The sequence below is a fragment of the Oryx dammah genome, unplaced genomic scaffold, assembly GCF_014754425.2.
Source record: "Oryx dammah isolate SB20612 unplaced genomic scaffold, SCBI_Odam_1.1 HiC_scaffold_11, whole genome shotgun sequence".
In the NCBI taxonomy this organism is placed as follows: domain Eukaryota; kingdom Metazoa; phylum Chordata; class Mammalia; order Artiodactyla; family Bovidae; genus Oryx; species Oryx dammah.
In genome coordinates, this window is record NW_024070195.1 from 26,862,036 (window position 1) to 26,878,762 (window position 16,727).

Sequence of the window (16,727 nt, forward strand, 5' to 3'; positions counted from 1 at the left end):
AAGAACAAGCGCACACTGTTAAGAAATTCCGAATTTAGGCCTGGGCACAAGGAAAGCCTTTCTTGCGGGGCTTGGCTGGACTGGAGCCTCTCTAACGATCTTCTCAGCATCCCAGCCGCCACCCTTCAATCAAAAATCATTAAATGGGGCAGAGATAATGAGCATGTAGCGTATCAAAGAAGGATGTTTGCTTGGTCCAAAGGAGGAAAAGCTGCTAGGCCCCATGCTCTGCTCCACTTCAAAGGCAGATGAGACCCCTTGTCACTGGGGCCTGATAAAGCCTCATTTGTTCTGGGCTTGACTTATGCAAAAGGTCTGGTATGTCAGAGTCCCATCTCACAGACGTGGGATTCCCTCCCCCCGCACCACTTCTTGCCTCCACCTCCACCGGCCCCCTCCCGGGCCTTCCGCACACGCTCGTGTGTCAGCTCTTAGGCAGCTGGGCCCCCCAAAGCATCAGGCGGAGCGTGTAATCACTGACTCCATGTGACAATGGCCACTTGTAGGGGGGTGGCCAGGAGGAGGTCTTCATCACAATAGGAACACAATTATTGCAGCTGCTAGGGAGGGCTATGCTTCTTCCTGTAGAAATAGAATAGGACTTGCCCCAAACAGGAGGACAAGGTTGGGGGGAGGTGGTGGGGGTGGAGAGGGGTGGAGAAAACAATCCTGAGTTGATTATTCATATTCTGACTCTTGGAAGCCTGATGCGGAACCAGTGGGGTCCCAGCAGCTGTTCCCGCACCGTCCTCATCTAATAATCGTGCATTCTGTCTGAGGTCAACTTACTTTTGACCCCGTCCTTTTCATACAGGGAAGAGGCTCTTTAGGGCAAACTGTTGGGTTGTGGCAGGGTGCATTAAACACTCACAGCCCCTTTCCTTTGCTCTATCCCCCGCCCAACCAGCAGCCGGTGATAAATTCATATCAGATGCCGAGCTATTCACACTCGCCCTCCTGAGTTCACACAGCCCCCACTCGCACAGCAGAGATGCAGCCGAGCTGGGATATTGTGCGAGGTGGCAGCTGAGAAAGTCCGCCTGCTAGGCTCAGAGGCTCCCGTGTACCACCTTCTTCTCATCAGACTGAAAAAACAGACACGTCTAGCCAGGCTGGCTGGTGCTTGGTGCCAAATGTCCCACTCACCAGGATAAAGATAGGCTCTTTGGCAAGAATCCGGGGCTCTTGTCCATGAGGGCAAGAGGGCTGTGGATAGAAAGACAAATGGACTTTATTGTCTGTTCCTATTACTCCAAAGAACTTAAGGCACATCACACTGAAGTCTCAGAAATGATGCTTTAATTTGAGAGATCCTGAAAATAAAGAGTGTTTTCCTAACTGCCCAGGTTTCTCTCTCCTCAAAGTGCTAAGGTCCTGGGATGGAGCTGCCTGCTACCTGGACCCCTCTGTTTCTCAGCGGGTCTAGGAAACCCCATGCAACTCCTCAAGGAGGAATCTTGCCAGAATCTAAGGAGGAAAGACTCAGCTGGTTCCCCAGAGCTCTTGGGGGAGGATTCTGTGAGCAAGGCAGAATCATAATCCTTTGAAACTCTGTACCCATTCCCATGTTGAGGCCCTCTGAGGCAATCTATGGCATTCTAGTTAATAAATTAATTTACATTCTTATAGAAAACTCATTCCCCAAAGATCCCCAAGGATTTTGTACCGGTAATATAGAGAGTTGACTTCAGGGGCATGCATGACAAACCTTTATGGCAAAAATAGAGAGAATGGAACGGGAGCTGTGGATGTGAGAAGTGAGTTTTGCTTCCCAATTATGAGCAACTTCTCCATAAGGAGAAGGAAGAAATAGAGAAAAGGAAAGAAAGAAGGAAGGAAGGAAAACCCAGGAGTCAGATTCAGATACACTTTCAAGGAATCACTCAAGATTAAGGAGCTCATTCTCAGTGATGCTGGTGGCTGGCTTTGGTTCATACAGGTCACAGGTGGTATAACCAGTATCGTGACTTGGATTTTCTGACTGTTTCAGTGCTGTTTCTAGTATACTAGTGTTTTGTTTTGTTTTAATCCAAGCTTATGTTCCTACCCTTGTAAACCAAATCTTCCTTCTTCTATTTGTAGGAAAAACCTATATTTATTAACAATACTTCTTAAACTTTAGGCGTTTGAGTAACACCTTCACACTGTCACATCCTACCTCCTGTACTATTACTCACTTGATAATTTTCTTAAGTCGACTTCCACACTGTTTTATTTTTGAAGTCCATCTCTTTTTAAGCAATAATATCCATAAAATCATGGGTTTAGTGACCTACTTGCTTTCTCTAAAATATATTAACATCCATAACTATTAAAATTTTTATCCTACTAGAATCATCACATTTATTTTATATTTTGGGAGTAGACTTTGACCTTCAAGTTTTTGGTATAAATGACGAAAAGTAAGAATGGTGACTGTAAGGATCTTTTTTTTTTTTTAAATTCGGGATCCCTTTCCTCATTTGCTAAGAACACCTGCCTCTGAGTAAAAATCGCATTTTGAGAGTAGGGTACGAAAAAGGTTGTAAACTTCCTTCCATAAGTGCTTTCTAAGTGTGCCTCCTGGGCACGCAGCTGGAATGCTTGCTTCCAGGTTCTCTGCCCCCCTGCCAGAGGCGCTGGTTCTGCACAGGGCCCAGGAATCACACGCCTGCTGCGCAAGTGCAGCAAACATTGCTCTGAGTCAGAATAACAATTGTGATTGTTCTCTGAGTTAATTAAGAAGGTATAATTGAGCTAACTCTCAGGACTGTTTAATGTAGATGTATCTGTCGACATCTCGATCAAACTCTTTTGCTCTTAAAAAATTACACCCTTTTATGAATGAATGTTATTGGGAGTAATAGAAGACTCACAAGTCTTAGAAGGATTTTCGTATCCTGTTTCTTTGAAGGTCTTGAAAAGATCCTGAGTGATGAGGGCCGAGGTGACTCAGTGGCTATCTCTGAGAGGCTGGAACCGGACAGGAGTGTGGTCCTGCAAATCAAGCTTTAGCTGCCCAGGAACCAGTTGGCAAAAAAGCTTTCTCTGTGGCTGGGTAAAAGAGCTGATTTCTAGGGAGCAAGAATTGAACAGGGAGGGAGGAGCAGAGCAGGAGGGCACAGGAGTTGTGAGAAGTGGTAAAGGCCAACAGGGCAAGTGAAGATGAAAATGCCAAGAGAGGATCAACCCAAGAGCTGGCCCATGAAGATGGTGCTGGAAGTGGGTCCAGGGCCAACAGAGATGGAAAGCAGGCATGAGTTGATAAGACTGGATGGAACTCACAGACACAGAAGTACTTGCTCTTTTCTGTTCTGTCCACATGCAGTTAGAGGGTGACTCACCCTAGATAAATGTGGGCTGAGTGAGAAGTCCCAATGTGTGCATAATAAGTTGCCTACATACAAATGAATTCAGTTCCAGAATTATGCATAACTTGTGCATAAGTCCAGCAAAGTTAACCTAGGTACCCAACTAACACAATCAGCTATATAGTAGTGTACTGTAATAGGTTTGTAATACTTTTCACACAATACATAAAAACTGAACAGACCCCCAAATAAAACATTTTTAAACTTACAGTATAGGACCTTGAAAAGTACAGTAGTACAGTACAACAGCTGGCACACAGGGGCTGGCAATGAGTGAGCAGGCAAGAAGAGTTACTGACTGGAGGAGGGAGAGGAGGTGGGAGATGGTAGAGCTGAAGAATCGTCAGCAAGGAGACGGAGGGCAAGGTGCAGTTTCAATGCCACCCGACCTGATGGCACTGGTTCTGGTTCCTTACTGAAACAGGATGCACTTTCACGTCTTTGAAAGTTTGCAACTTGAAGGTTTGTCTGTAGGGAGATTCACTGTACAATCCTCAGAGGCCAAGTGAGCAGGGGATAGAATGAAGAAGAAAACAGGCAAAGGATCTATTGCTAAGATGCCAGGTGTTTTTTCTTTTTAGATAGACAGGTACTCTTCCCCTCCAAAATTCCAAGAGAAAATGGGACCTGCTCTGGGAGAGAATCAATTAATTTTTCCTCTTCCCTAGGGCCCTCATGAGGACAGAATTTGCCGGCACAACACATCACTCTGGCAGGCACTAGAATCAGATCTACTTGAGTAATTCCTCTCTCACCGGGAGCCATTTTCTTACACGTTTCTCTCTTACTCCTAGAGGTCTGTGTTTATAGCAAGCTTAGATCATATAGCACTCATCAGAATAATTTGGCCGTAACTGACTTAAAGACTTCTTTTCTTTTTGAGGACCAACCAGATATTCTTACAATCTGGGAAGGATCAACGGCAGTGAGTTTCCATTGATAAACAAAGGAGATTAACCGTTCTCATCTTACAAACACAAAATCAGAAATCGTAAGCACTGAGAAAACATATGTACAATATCACAGCTTATGTTAGGCTCTTAAACTCTCCCTGAGTCAATACCTTTAGTCTCAGATGATTTTTATCCTTCTTTGTATGTACCCACATTGGAAATGACACTGCATTTATGCTGTCTTTTATAGAGTCAAAGCACTTTAGCAAACTTTAGTGGATCTGGTTAAGTTGCTTACAACTTGGAATACTAGGGCTCATCATGATTAGGTGCAGCTGTCAAAAGAATAAAAGCATTTTTTCCCTTGGTTTTGTTAACTCGCTCTTAGAAAAATGAGCGTGTCTTAATAACAGTATTGATGATGACTCACACGTATTGTTCATTGAAACCAAGTCCTGTGCTAAGCATGTTACCTGGATTATCCCATCTTTTCTTCCTGATCACCCTATGACATAGGTAATAGGATGATTCTTATTTTCAGAGGAAGTGAGTGAGGCTCAGAACTTGTCAGTTACCCACATGGAGGACCTGGAAGGTCTAGGATTCAAATCCAGGATGCTGAATTTCACCCACAAGCTTCCTGTTTACTCTCCGTGGTCTCTCTCAGCTTAGAAAGGGTGTTTGGGAAGAAACAGCCTACTGCATCAGCACACGTGCTCAGAGGCAGCCCGCAGGGGGCATGCAGTATAAGAAATCAGACTTTTCTCGTTTTTCCTACTTTTGTGCCCCATTTTCTCTGCTACTGAAACTGCTTCTCTTCTCAGATCGAATGATATTTACACACTTGCTTTAATAAAATGAGTGATAGTTTTTCAATGCCTATTTTATTAATGGTTTCAATGTCTGCTTTGAGGAAGAGGTTGCTCTGGAGGTTGGAGCCATCTGTATACCTGTAGAGGCTGAACAAAGCCAGAATCTGCCCAGCTTGGAAGCCGCTGGTATAGAAGTGCAGGTGTGACAGCTTGCTGCTCCAGGGAGCCTTGGTTTACGAGTAACAGGGCCTGGGTGAGGGCTTTAGTGGACAAAGGAAAGTGAGACAGCCTATCATGGGAGTCAGAGATGTCCAGGGTTCACCTTTTCAATCTTCTGGGTAATCATCACTGCTGCCTATCAGGACTGTATGGTCAGTGTTAACTTCAGCGCCGTACGCTGCACTGCTGGTGGGATCCTTTGTGTGTGTGTGAAGTCGCTCAGTCGTGTCCAACTCTTTGCGACCCCATGGACTGTAGCCTACCAGGCTCCTCCCTCCATGGGATTCTCCAGGCAAAAGTACTGGAGTGGGTTGCATTTCCTTCTCCAGGGGATCTTCCCAACCCAGGGATCGAACCCAGGTCTCCTGTATTCCAGGCAGATGCTTTAACCTCTGAGCCACCAGGGAAGCCAGGGAATTCTGGATGCATGGATTTCTTTCCCTTTACTTCAAATCCCCTCCTTCCTTTTACTTCAAATCCCCTCCTCTTTGTAGTGGGAAAAATGATGTTTCTATTCTCCCCTAAGTATAAATATTATATATTTTGGGTTGAATAAATCATTATACAATTGCTAGAGTAGCTTTGAAAAAGACTCTTTACATGTGACTTTTTTTCACTTTCTTTACCTCAGGGGCTGTGTCTTAAGGAAGAAGGCACAGATGTAGTAAAATTTACAAATGCCTGGAAATTATTAACAAGGATAATTGAAATTTTTTTATTGAAATCTAGTTGATTTACAATGTTCTATTAGTTTCTGCTGCACAGTAAAGCAATTCAGTTATACCCCCACACACACACACCTATATATTCTTTTTCATATTCTTTTCCACTATGGCTTATTACAAGATATTGAATATTCCCTGTACTATAAAGTTGGCCCTTGTGTTTGTTTATGTATAGTATTGTGTATCTGCTAATCCCAAACTCCTACTTTGTCCTTCCTTCACCTTGGGCAACCGTATGTTTGTTTTCTATATCTGTGAGTACAAGGATGATTTTAATAACATCTTTAAATGAGCTAACTTCCCTTTCCAAATGATTCTCAAATTTTTTTTTTTTAAATTTACCTTTCCTAGAGTTTGATTCTATTACGATATTTTATTCCTTTCTCTTGTGCAAGGGTATTTTATTGTTATAGACTTATGTGTGTTTTTAGATGTCATTTTGTCATAAATTTGACTTTTCTTTCTGATTGAATCGAACTTTTTTACTACTTTGTCTTTGAGTTCCTTTAAAAGGGTTATTTCCTGCCTCCAACTGTTTAATTTGTTGAAATGGTGAGTTATTAATAAATCCTGGCATCCAGAGTAGAGCAGTTTATCTAGATTGGTTCATGAGAGTTAAGATATACATGCCCAACAATGTCTAGGATCTTAAGGTACAGAAGAAAAATCCCTCCCTCAGAGATTTGGAGACAGAGCTGAGGATCGAGGCAGTCCTGAATTCACCACAGTTGATGCACAATAATATTTGCTCATTGAGAGCGACCTTGCTATAAGTATCACAGTTTGGTTTTAGAAGCACTTTTCAACTTTAGGAAATGCATAGATCAGTGTGAGTAGAAATGGATATTAGACATTATAGGGAAAAAAAGAGATAAGATGTTGAGCTGGTGGCTTTATTATTAATTATTATTATTAAGTTAGAAAAGTGGGTAAAGTAGGCAATAGTATAAAAAAACAATATAAGCAAAGTTTTGGAAGGAACGATGAAGGAGAACACATGAAGAACAGGTTGGCCATTGTTCCTGGTCTCAAAATGTGTACAGTGGAAGGAGAAAGCCACAGACACATACATTTTATAATAGGGAAAATATTTTTCACTGAAGTAGAGCTGATTTTCAATATTATATTAGTTTCAGGTATACAGCATCATGATTCTATATTTCTGAAGATGATATTCTGCTATAAGTTATTACAGAAAAATTTAAAATGAGAATAATCAACAAAGAAAGAATAAAATCAGAGAGGTCTCATCATGGGTGTTTGCGGGAATTATTTTCTTTGTAATGTTCTGAAGCTTATGCTTTGTAATTAGAAAGAATGATCCTTGATCTACTCCAAACCTGCCACAGAGGAAGGGGTTTAGTGTTCCAGGGAGAGGCAAATGTGGGGCATGAGTGGGACCAAGGCCCCAGGGCTGCAACCTTCAGCATCACTGGGCTCTTCAGTGGTGGGAGGTTTTGGCCTTCATGGCATCTGATAAGGCAGAAAGGTAATTAACCAATGAGAGACAAGGTGTTACTGAAAAGTGGGGTTCGTGCACCTGATTACTAATTAATCAGGCGTGAGAGCACCTTGTAGATGCATTCACTATTTAATTATAGCAGCCTCTCTTGGCAAAGGAGCATATGTTCCCAGCTTAATCTACTGGTTTATACTGACATCAAATTGTCATTATCAGAAAGAATCAGGCCTTTTGATTATTTTCACTAATTTATTGAACACTTAAAATTAATGAACCCCAGGCCTTTCAAATGTGCTCAGTTGGTCTGGAAGATAGGAGGAGAAAGTGGGGAGGGGGGGTTGGAGAAACGACTTCATTAAAAGGACAATTTGCCTGGATAAAGGTAAAGCAAGTACATTTCATGGGTGATCTGAATTCTACTGGTGAAAAACACATGAATTCCAAAAGCTGAGGCTTCAAACTGATGGAAGGGAAATAACATATGAGGGATGTCCTGCTGACCAACACTGGCCTCCAAAGAACATATGGTTAAAGGATTTTTTCCCCTAATTATTTATGTGCAGATTCTCTTGGAAACCTCACTGTGATTAAGTTTAATCGAAAGCAAACAATCAAAATCAAATGTTGGAAATCAATTGTTAGACTAACTAACAAGGACTGCATTTTTTTTTGTTTGCTTTGAAAATGTAATTAGATTGGGGAGAATTTAACATAAAGCCATCTTTCTCACACATGAATATCTTTTGTAGTAAGAAAATCTTTGTATCTTATCCAATTGTGATTCTTTTTTGTATTCAGTTTCAGGTGAAGGCCAAGTTAAAGTAGTTCTCCAGGTGAGGAAAGGTGTGGACCCAACTATTTCAGGTAAGTATTAACCCACCAAATAGAATTGCCAAATGCAAAAGGATGTCTTCCCATCATTTTATAAATTTCTCCCATCATATTTTTTTGTAAGGAAGGTATCAACCCTAATGCTTTTATGTCTGACAAGTCCTCATTGTGTCACCCCTACAGCTAAAATATACGTATGCATGTCAAAGAAAGATATAAGAGTGGTGCATTTTAAAACATTGGAAAGTAAGAATTACAACATGTAAATAAGCACGTTTCATAAATTATGGACCATATGTGCACACAGGAGTCCAGATCTGCAGATGGGCCATTAGGCCCCCACCAAATGGAAAGAAAAATTCAGGGTATCTCAAAACTTTAATTGTTCCCAGTAATTTCAGGAAATCAGGGTAAACATACCCTCCTCAAAAGTCGGATGGTTCTGTGAAATCTTCCTAACTCATAAAAGCTAAACTCTCAAAGACTAAGTGACTCATAAGCACCTTCTAATGTATTTCATTGTTTGTTTTTGTTTATTCGGAGGCAGTTTAACTATACATTTGCAGCCGGGATAAATCTTTTCAAAGGCTGAGTTTTCCTTTGATTTCCAGTGGCATTTTTTTTGTGTTATGTCAGAGAAGAGCCAGGCTAATCAGAAAATGATCTAATTCCTCCATTTATTTTATTTTTTTAAGTCCTCCATTTAAATTAATAAATATATGAGGTTAAGGTATTGCACTAAAACTATAAACTAGGAGTACTGACCTTGACTGTTCCATGCTTATTTGCCTGAGAAGAATGGGATTCTTTGTTTCTATATCTGTGAACTGCCATCGCCTTTGCTCTTTATGTTCCTGGTCCTTTTTCGCTTTTTTCCCTTAGGTGACTCACAAGTCTTTGTTGAATGCCTTCCATGTAATGTGTAGGAGGCTACAATGGTGAGCAAGATGGAGTGCTCTTTGACTTCATGAGGTCTTATGGCCACTGGGAGGTGTCAATCAAATGACTAATTAATCAAGGAATATGTTCCTTTAAAAATAATCGTTACCAAGGAGAAGTATCTTATGATTGTTTTGTGTTCAGACTCCCCCAGAAGAGATGCGATTGGTTGGGTGAACCCTTATTTTGTAGATAACCACCATGCCAGGTCCACTGGGAGGATCCTGGGCCATCGCCATCTGTAGGTGGCCATTCCTGGTTCAGACAACTTTCATCAGCATAACATGCCACTCAGCACTTAGTGTGAAGAATTCTGTATTAAGGACTCTTTGGAAGGACATTGTGGGTAGCTGGTATCTGGGACTTTTCAGCAGGGGTCAATTTAACTGGGAGATGCTTCACTTGGCCTGTCAATTGCAGCATGCTGGATAAATAGAAAGCTATTGCTTCATAGAGTTGTAGAATTTTAGTAAGAGGAGGAACCCTATAAAGTACCCTATCCAACTGCCTCATTTTACAAATAAGGACATGGAAGCCTAAAGATTAAATAGTTTACTTAGTCACATTCAGTGGTTGAGCCTGGATGAGGACTCAGGTTTCCAACTCAGGCCAGTGTTCTTTCTGTTATACCATGTAAACCCTAAAGTGTTCAAGCTACCTTTTTTGGTATATTTTAATTTATGAGTTACATTAAATTTTTTATTATATAGCCAATTTTTGTAGCTTGGGACAGAAAAGCTTGGGATAGGCTGGGATAGAAAACTATCCTAAGACCCAGGGAGTTATGGAACTAGTATGTTACCATTTGTTATATTCAAATATTTATTATTAATATGGTTCCAAGGCATTGATTGATCTCTATCATGTGGGATATAAGCACTAATGTCAAAATTAAACTATGGGCGTGTATTCTGTTTAATGGAGAGCTCTATGAAAAACAATAAAATGTTTGCAATATCAAAAATTCTTTGACAAAACAAGAATGGAATAAATAATGGAATTCCATGTATATGTTCCCATTAAGAGATTCAAACAACATGTAATGCAGAAAATATATTTTGGGTTTAGGTGTTCTGCTAAGAGTCTTTTAGCCTTTTATTTAATTGAGGACTTAACCTGTGTCTAAGACTGTGCTGGTCATTGTGGGGACGTTGGAAACTCCAAGGAAGCAGAAATTAAAGTATGTATGGACCAGTGTTAGGAAGAAGGAGAGAAGGTGGTGCTGATGAAAGCTGTTGAGTGGTGCTTAGTCAGGTTAGGGTAAGGATGTATGCTCATCTGGGTCAAGACGGTACCCAGTTTTCTGAAGACCCCAGGGCAGGTCTTTAATGCTCCTCCGACACTGTGACTTCACTGGTTTTCTCGGTGTCCACGGTGCTTTATAAAAGATGAAGGAGAGGAAAAGGGTGAAGCAACTCACATTAGGGGAAAGTGAAAATATTTCTGAGCTTTTAGCTCAGCCATGTTGTCTTTTCAGTGGGGGCTAATTGCAACTATTGTTGACAGTCATTTACAAACATTCAGATGATTGGACAGAGAAGGCAATGGCAACCCACTCCAGTGTTCTTGCCTGGATAATCCCAGGGATGGGGGAGCCTGGCGGGCTGCCGTCTGTGGGGTTGCACAGAGTCAGACACGACTGAAGCGACTTAGCAGCAGCGGGTGATTGGATGCTCTTTTTCTAAGTTTGCCCTCCCTTTCCCCACAGATCAGGTTTATTTCCTGTCTTCTGGCTTTGAAATCTGTCAGCATTTCTCCTATTTCAAGTCAATCTGTCCCTTCTAGCATCTTTTGAACTTTATTTAATCAGCAAATGAAGTTAACCTCTCCATCATTCCTGGTTCCTTCTGTTCAGTACCTCTCAATCAAAACAAAATTCATAGACACTGAATTTCCTCCAGTTGATATTGCTTCTGCAGACTTATCAAAAGATGAGCCTTCTCTTGATGCAGAACCATAAAAAGCACTGTTTATAATAGTCAGGGCATGGAAGCAACCTAGATGTCCATAAGCGGACGAACAGATAAGAAAGCTGTGGTACATATACACAATGGAATATTACTCAGCCTTTAAAAAGAATACATTTGAATCAGTTCTAATAAGGTGGATGAATCTGGAGCCTATTATACAGAGTGAAGTAAGCCAGAAAGAAAAACATCAATTTAGTATACTTATGGTTTTTCCCTGGTGGCTCAGATGGTAAAGCGTCTGTCTACAATGCGGGAGACCTGGGTTCGATCCCTGGGTCGGGAAGATCCCCTGGAGAAGGGAATGGCAATCCACTCCAGTACAATTGCCTGGAGAATCCCACGGATAGAAGAGCCTGGTAGGCTACAGTCCATGGGGTCACAAAGAGTCAGACACGACTGAGCGACTTCACTTTCACTTTCACTTTCTATGGTTTTTCCTGTGGTCATGTATGGATGTGAGAGTTGGACTGTGGAGAAAGCTGAGTGCCGAACAATTGATGCTTTTGAACTGTGGTGTTGGAGAAGACTCTTGAGAGTCCCTTGGACTGCAAGGAGATCCAACCAGTCCATTCTGAAGGAGATCAACCCTGGGATTTCCTTGGAAGGAATGATGCTAAAGCTGAAGCTCCAGTACTTTGGCCACCTCATGCGAAGAGTTGACTCATTGGAAAAGACTCTGATGCTGGGAGGGATTGGGGGCAGGAGGAGAAGGGGACGACCGAGGATGAGATGGCTGGATGGCATCACGGACTCGATGGACGTGAGTCTGAGTGAACTCAGGGAGATGGTGATGGACAGGGAGGCCTGGCGTGCTGCGATTCATGGGGTCGCAAAGAGTCGGACACGACTGAGCGACTGAACTGAACTGAACTGAACAGAATGCATATATATGGAATTTAGAAAGACGGTAATGATAACCCTGTATGCGAGACAGCAAAAGAGACACAGATATATTGAACAGTCTTTTGGACTCTGCAGGAAAGGGTGAGGGTGCAAGGATTTGGGAGAATGGCACTGAAACATGTAAAATATCATAGGTGAAACGAATCACCAGTCCAGGTTTGATGCATGAGACAGGGTGCTCAGGGCTGGTGCACTGGGATGACCCAGAGGGATGGGATGGGGAGGGAGGTGGGAGTGGGGTTCAAGATGGGGAACACGTGTACACCCGTGGTGTATTCTAGTCAATGTAAGGCAAAACCAATACAATATTGTAAAGTAAAATAAATTAATTAATTAATTTTAAAAAATAAAGGAAGGAAGGGAAAAAAAAGCTGGGTAAATGAAGGATTAGATGGCAATATTTGGCTCACATAACGAGTTGGAGACCATCTCAAGTGGTGGCTGTTGTTCACTGACAAATTTGAGAGGGAAATATTGGTCTTGAACAGTGTTCATGGACTGCAGTTTTAAGATAAGTCTAATTTATCTAAAGAGTAGGAAGACAGATCAAAGGCTCAGGATCTCAGATCCTTTCCTCAATAAGTGTTTTGCATGATCACACCTAATGTCTTTTCTTCCTCACTTCTAGTGAACTCCTAAGTCTGCTATAATTCAAGTGGTTTCCACCTCCAGCACTCTACTAACACTCTCTTCATCTTGATCACCCATGCCCTGGTTGTCACATTCAGCAGCCACTTCTTATTCCTTCTCTTATTGGGACTTCGCTATTAACAAGATCACTTCTGCTCTCTGGACATTCTTTATTTCTTAGTCTTCCAAGACATTCCTCTCTTCTGGTTCTCCATGTATATAGCTGATAGCTTTAACTCTTTAGGCTTCTTTTCCTCTCCTCTCCTTTCTGTATTAAAAACAGTCACCTGGAAACCTGATGTTAACTAAATAGACCTCTCATGACTGCAGGAGACTAAACATGTCCTTCTCTATTAAGTGTTCTTATTTTAAGGCAAGATGGTATCAGTTCAGTTCAGCCACTCAGTCGTGTCCGACTCTTTGCAACCCCATGAATCGCAGCACGCCAGGCCTCCCTGTCCATCACCATCTCCCTGAGTTCACTCAGACTCACGTCCATCGAGTCCGTGATGCCATCCAGCCATCTCATCCTCGGTCGTCCCCTTCTCCTCCTGCCCCCAATCCCTCCCAGCATCAGAGTCTTTTCCAATGAGTCAACTCTTCTCATGAGGTGGCCAAAGTACTGGAGCTTCAGCTTTAGCATCATTCCTTCCAAGGAAATCCCAGGGTTGATCTCCTTCAGAATGGACTGGTTGGATCTCCTTGCAGTCCAAGGGACTCTCAAGAGTCTTCTCCAACACCACAGTTCAAAAGCATCAATTGTTCGGCGCTCAGCTTTCTCCACAGTCCAACTCTCACATCCATACATGACCACAGGAAAAACCATAGCCTTGACTAGATGGGTCCTTAGTCGGCAAAGTAATGTCTCTGCTTTTGAATATACTATCTAGGTTGGTCATAACTTTTCTTCCAAGGAGTAAGCGTCTTTTAATTTCATGGCTGCAGTCACCATCTGCAGTGATTTTGGAGCCCCCCAAAATAAAGTCTGACACTGTTTCCACTGTTTCCTTGTCTATTTCCCATGAAGTGATGGGACCAGATGCCATGATCTTCATTTTCTGAATGTTGAGCTTTAAGCCAACTTTTTCACTCTCCTCTTTCACTTTCATCAAGAGGCTTTTTAGCTCCTCTTCACTTTCTGCCATAAGGGTGGTGTCATCTGCATATCTGAGGTGACTGATATTTCTCCCGGCAGTCTTGATTCCAGCTTGTGCTTCTTCCAGTCCAGCGTTTCTCATGATGTACTCTGCATAGAAGTTAAATAAGCAGGCTGACAATATACAGCCTTGACGTACTCCTTTTCCTATTTGGAACCAGTCTGTTGTTCCATGTCCAGTTCTAACTGTTGCTTCCTGACCTGCATACAGATTTCTCAACAGGCAGGTTAGGTGGTCTGGTATTGGCATCTCTTTCTGAATTTTCCACAGTTTATTGTGATTCACACAGTCAAAGGCTTTGGCATAGTCAATAAAGCAGAAATAGATGTTTTTCTGGAACTCTCTTGCTTTTTCCATGATGCAGCGGATGTTGGCAATTTGATCTCTGGTTCCTCTGCCTTTTCTAAAACCAGCTTGAACATCAGGGAGTTCACAGTTCACGTATTGCTGAAGGCTGACTTGGAGAATTTTGAGCATTACTTTACTAGCATGTGAGATGAGTGCAGTTGTGCGGTAGTTTGAGCATTCTTTGGCATTGCCTTTCTTTGGGATTGGAATGAAAACTGACCTTTTCCAGTCCTGTGGCCACTGCTGAGTTTTCCAAATTTGCTGGCATATTGAGTGCAGCACCTTCACAGCATCATCTTTCATGATTTGAAACAGCTCAACTGGAATTCCATCACCTCCACTAGCTTTGTTTGTAGTGATGCTTTCTAAGGCCCACTTGACTTCACATTCCAAGATGTCTGGCTCTAGATGAGTGATCACATCATCATGATTATCTTGGTCATGAAGATCTTTTTTGTACAGTTCTTCCATGTATTCTTGCCACCTCTTCTTAATATCTTCTGCTTCTGTTAGGTCCATACAATTTCTGTCCTTTATGGAGCCCATCTGTGCATGAAATGTTCCCTTGGTATCTCTCATTTTCTTGAAGAGATCTCTAGTCTTTCCCATTCTGTTGTTTTCCTGTATTTCTTTAAATAATCAAATTCATTCATCATAACATTTCTTAGAATAGCAATTTTAAGATTTAGTTTGTTCAGTTAAAGACAGGTTTGACCCTCCCATAGACAAGAGTGAAGATGACAAAAATGAAGAATGTTTCTAATGTGTGATACAAAATTGAAACAGCTAAGGTTTTTGAGGCTTGGAATAGGGTTTTAAAGAACCTGATCATTGCCTGTTTAAAATATCACTGGAAATGAGAACATCTCTTTCTGTTTTGTGATATCTGTTAGTGGTCACCTCAACAAATATCCCCACTCTATCACCATCTGGGTATTTAGAGTATAGTATTGAAAAGAAGAAAAAATTGAAAAGAAACTTAGAAAGTTTCTTTATAAGAATATATTATATTATTGTTGTTTATAAAATATTTCTATTTTTTTAATTTAATTTTTAAAAAATGAAGTATAGTTGATTTATAAGTTTATAGTTGATTTATACTTTCTGGTATACAGCAACATATTTATATATATATATTATTTTCTTATGCTTTTCCACTATGATTTATTATATAATAGTAGATAAATATAAAATATTTCTAAAACCTCTTTCACAGTAAGATTTGTTCCAAGACATCGCCTGGTTTCCATGGTGTGGGATATATTTTGTGCTAATTAAATTGTCTAGGATTTCTACTTGACCATAATCCATGTATTTTTAAGTTATCCTGGGGCCCTAATTAGACCATAACCAGCAGGGAGTTGGGTTCATACAGACAAAATAGTCAAGTGTTCTCCATGGTTCTGACCTTAGGCATTTTGTCTTTCCACACTGTAGTCCCTAGGAGCTCTCACAACCCATCCTCAGATTTTCAAATATGGCCTCTGGGCCAATGATGCCAAGATCCATCTCTCAGATTCAGAGTTCTTTCCCATCCATCAGATTCACATCCATCCCCTGCTTGCTGTGCGTCTCTACCTGGAAGCCTCAAAGACACCCCAAACTTTAAATGGCCCAAACTGAATTAATCAAATGTGGGTCTTAATGGGCATCTCCACCAGACACCACCCGTGCTGGAAACCCCCGGCTGACCCTTGGCTGCTCCATTTTTGTTACCCTTCCTGCTCTGACCTCTGGTTGTTTTTCTGGCCCTATCACTTGCCTCTTTCTGGCTGTGTGACTCAGCAATACCAAATTGCTTATAGTCCTTCCACATGATCTCTCATTTCTTGCCATCCATTGTGTTCATCCCTCTAGACTGCAGACTCTCAGTTCATATCCTCACCTCCTTCACCTGAATTAGGTCCAATGCCTTTAAGTGCAGCTCAGATGCTTCGACTCCAGGAAGCCTCCCCTGGTGAGGTCTCACTGCCTGCCTTGGTCAGGTACCATCAAAGATAATTCCTTTCTAAAGTCTATCCCTCTAGTATTTACTTACATACTTACACAATGCTAGTACCTCCTTGGGGGCAAGCATGACATTTGATTTCTTTTTGCACTATTTCACTGTTTTTTAGGACAGTTCTGATAGAGGAGGCACTCATTATTTATGCTTATGAAGTTAGCAAGTAATAGAGGAGATTCTTTCTCTCATTATGTGAGTTCATGAATCTCCCAGAAAATCTGCCAAGTAAAATAAGAACTGAATGTAAAATTACAAGTTATATGATCTAAATTACATAAAAATGCTGAGAGATTCTGGAAGGAAACACAAATAAAAGGTTAATGGCAGTTATCTCTAGGTGGTGAGATAGTAGGCAATTATTATTTTTCTTTTTCTTTCTATATTTGCATTTTACAAATGGCTCATGCTAAACATATGCTGTGCTATCCATAATAAAGGCAAAACACAAGTGTTTAATTGCAAAAGTAGAATACATTTTCCGTT

General features: G+C 41.4%; 1 protein-coding gene across 1 annotated transcript in view; it reads left to right on the plus strand.

The window, feature by feature from the left end:
- Positions 1–16,727, plus strand: part of PKHD1 (PKHD1 ciliary IPT domain containing fibrocystin/polyductin) — a 452,170-nt gene that overhangs the window by 236,430 nt on the left and 199,013 nt on the right. The window contains exon 50 of the mRNA XM_040249475.1: positions 8,260–8,325. Within this exon, the coding sequence (XP_040105409.1) occupies positions 8,260–8,325 (66 nt within the window). The remainder of the gene's footprint in view (positions 1–8,259; positions 8,326–16,727) is intronic.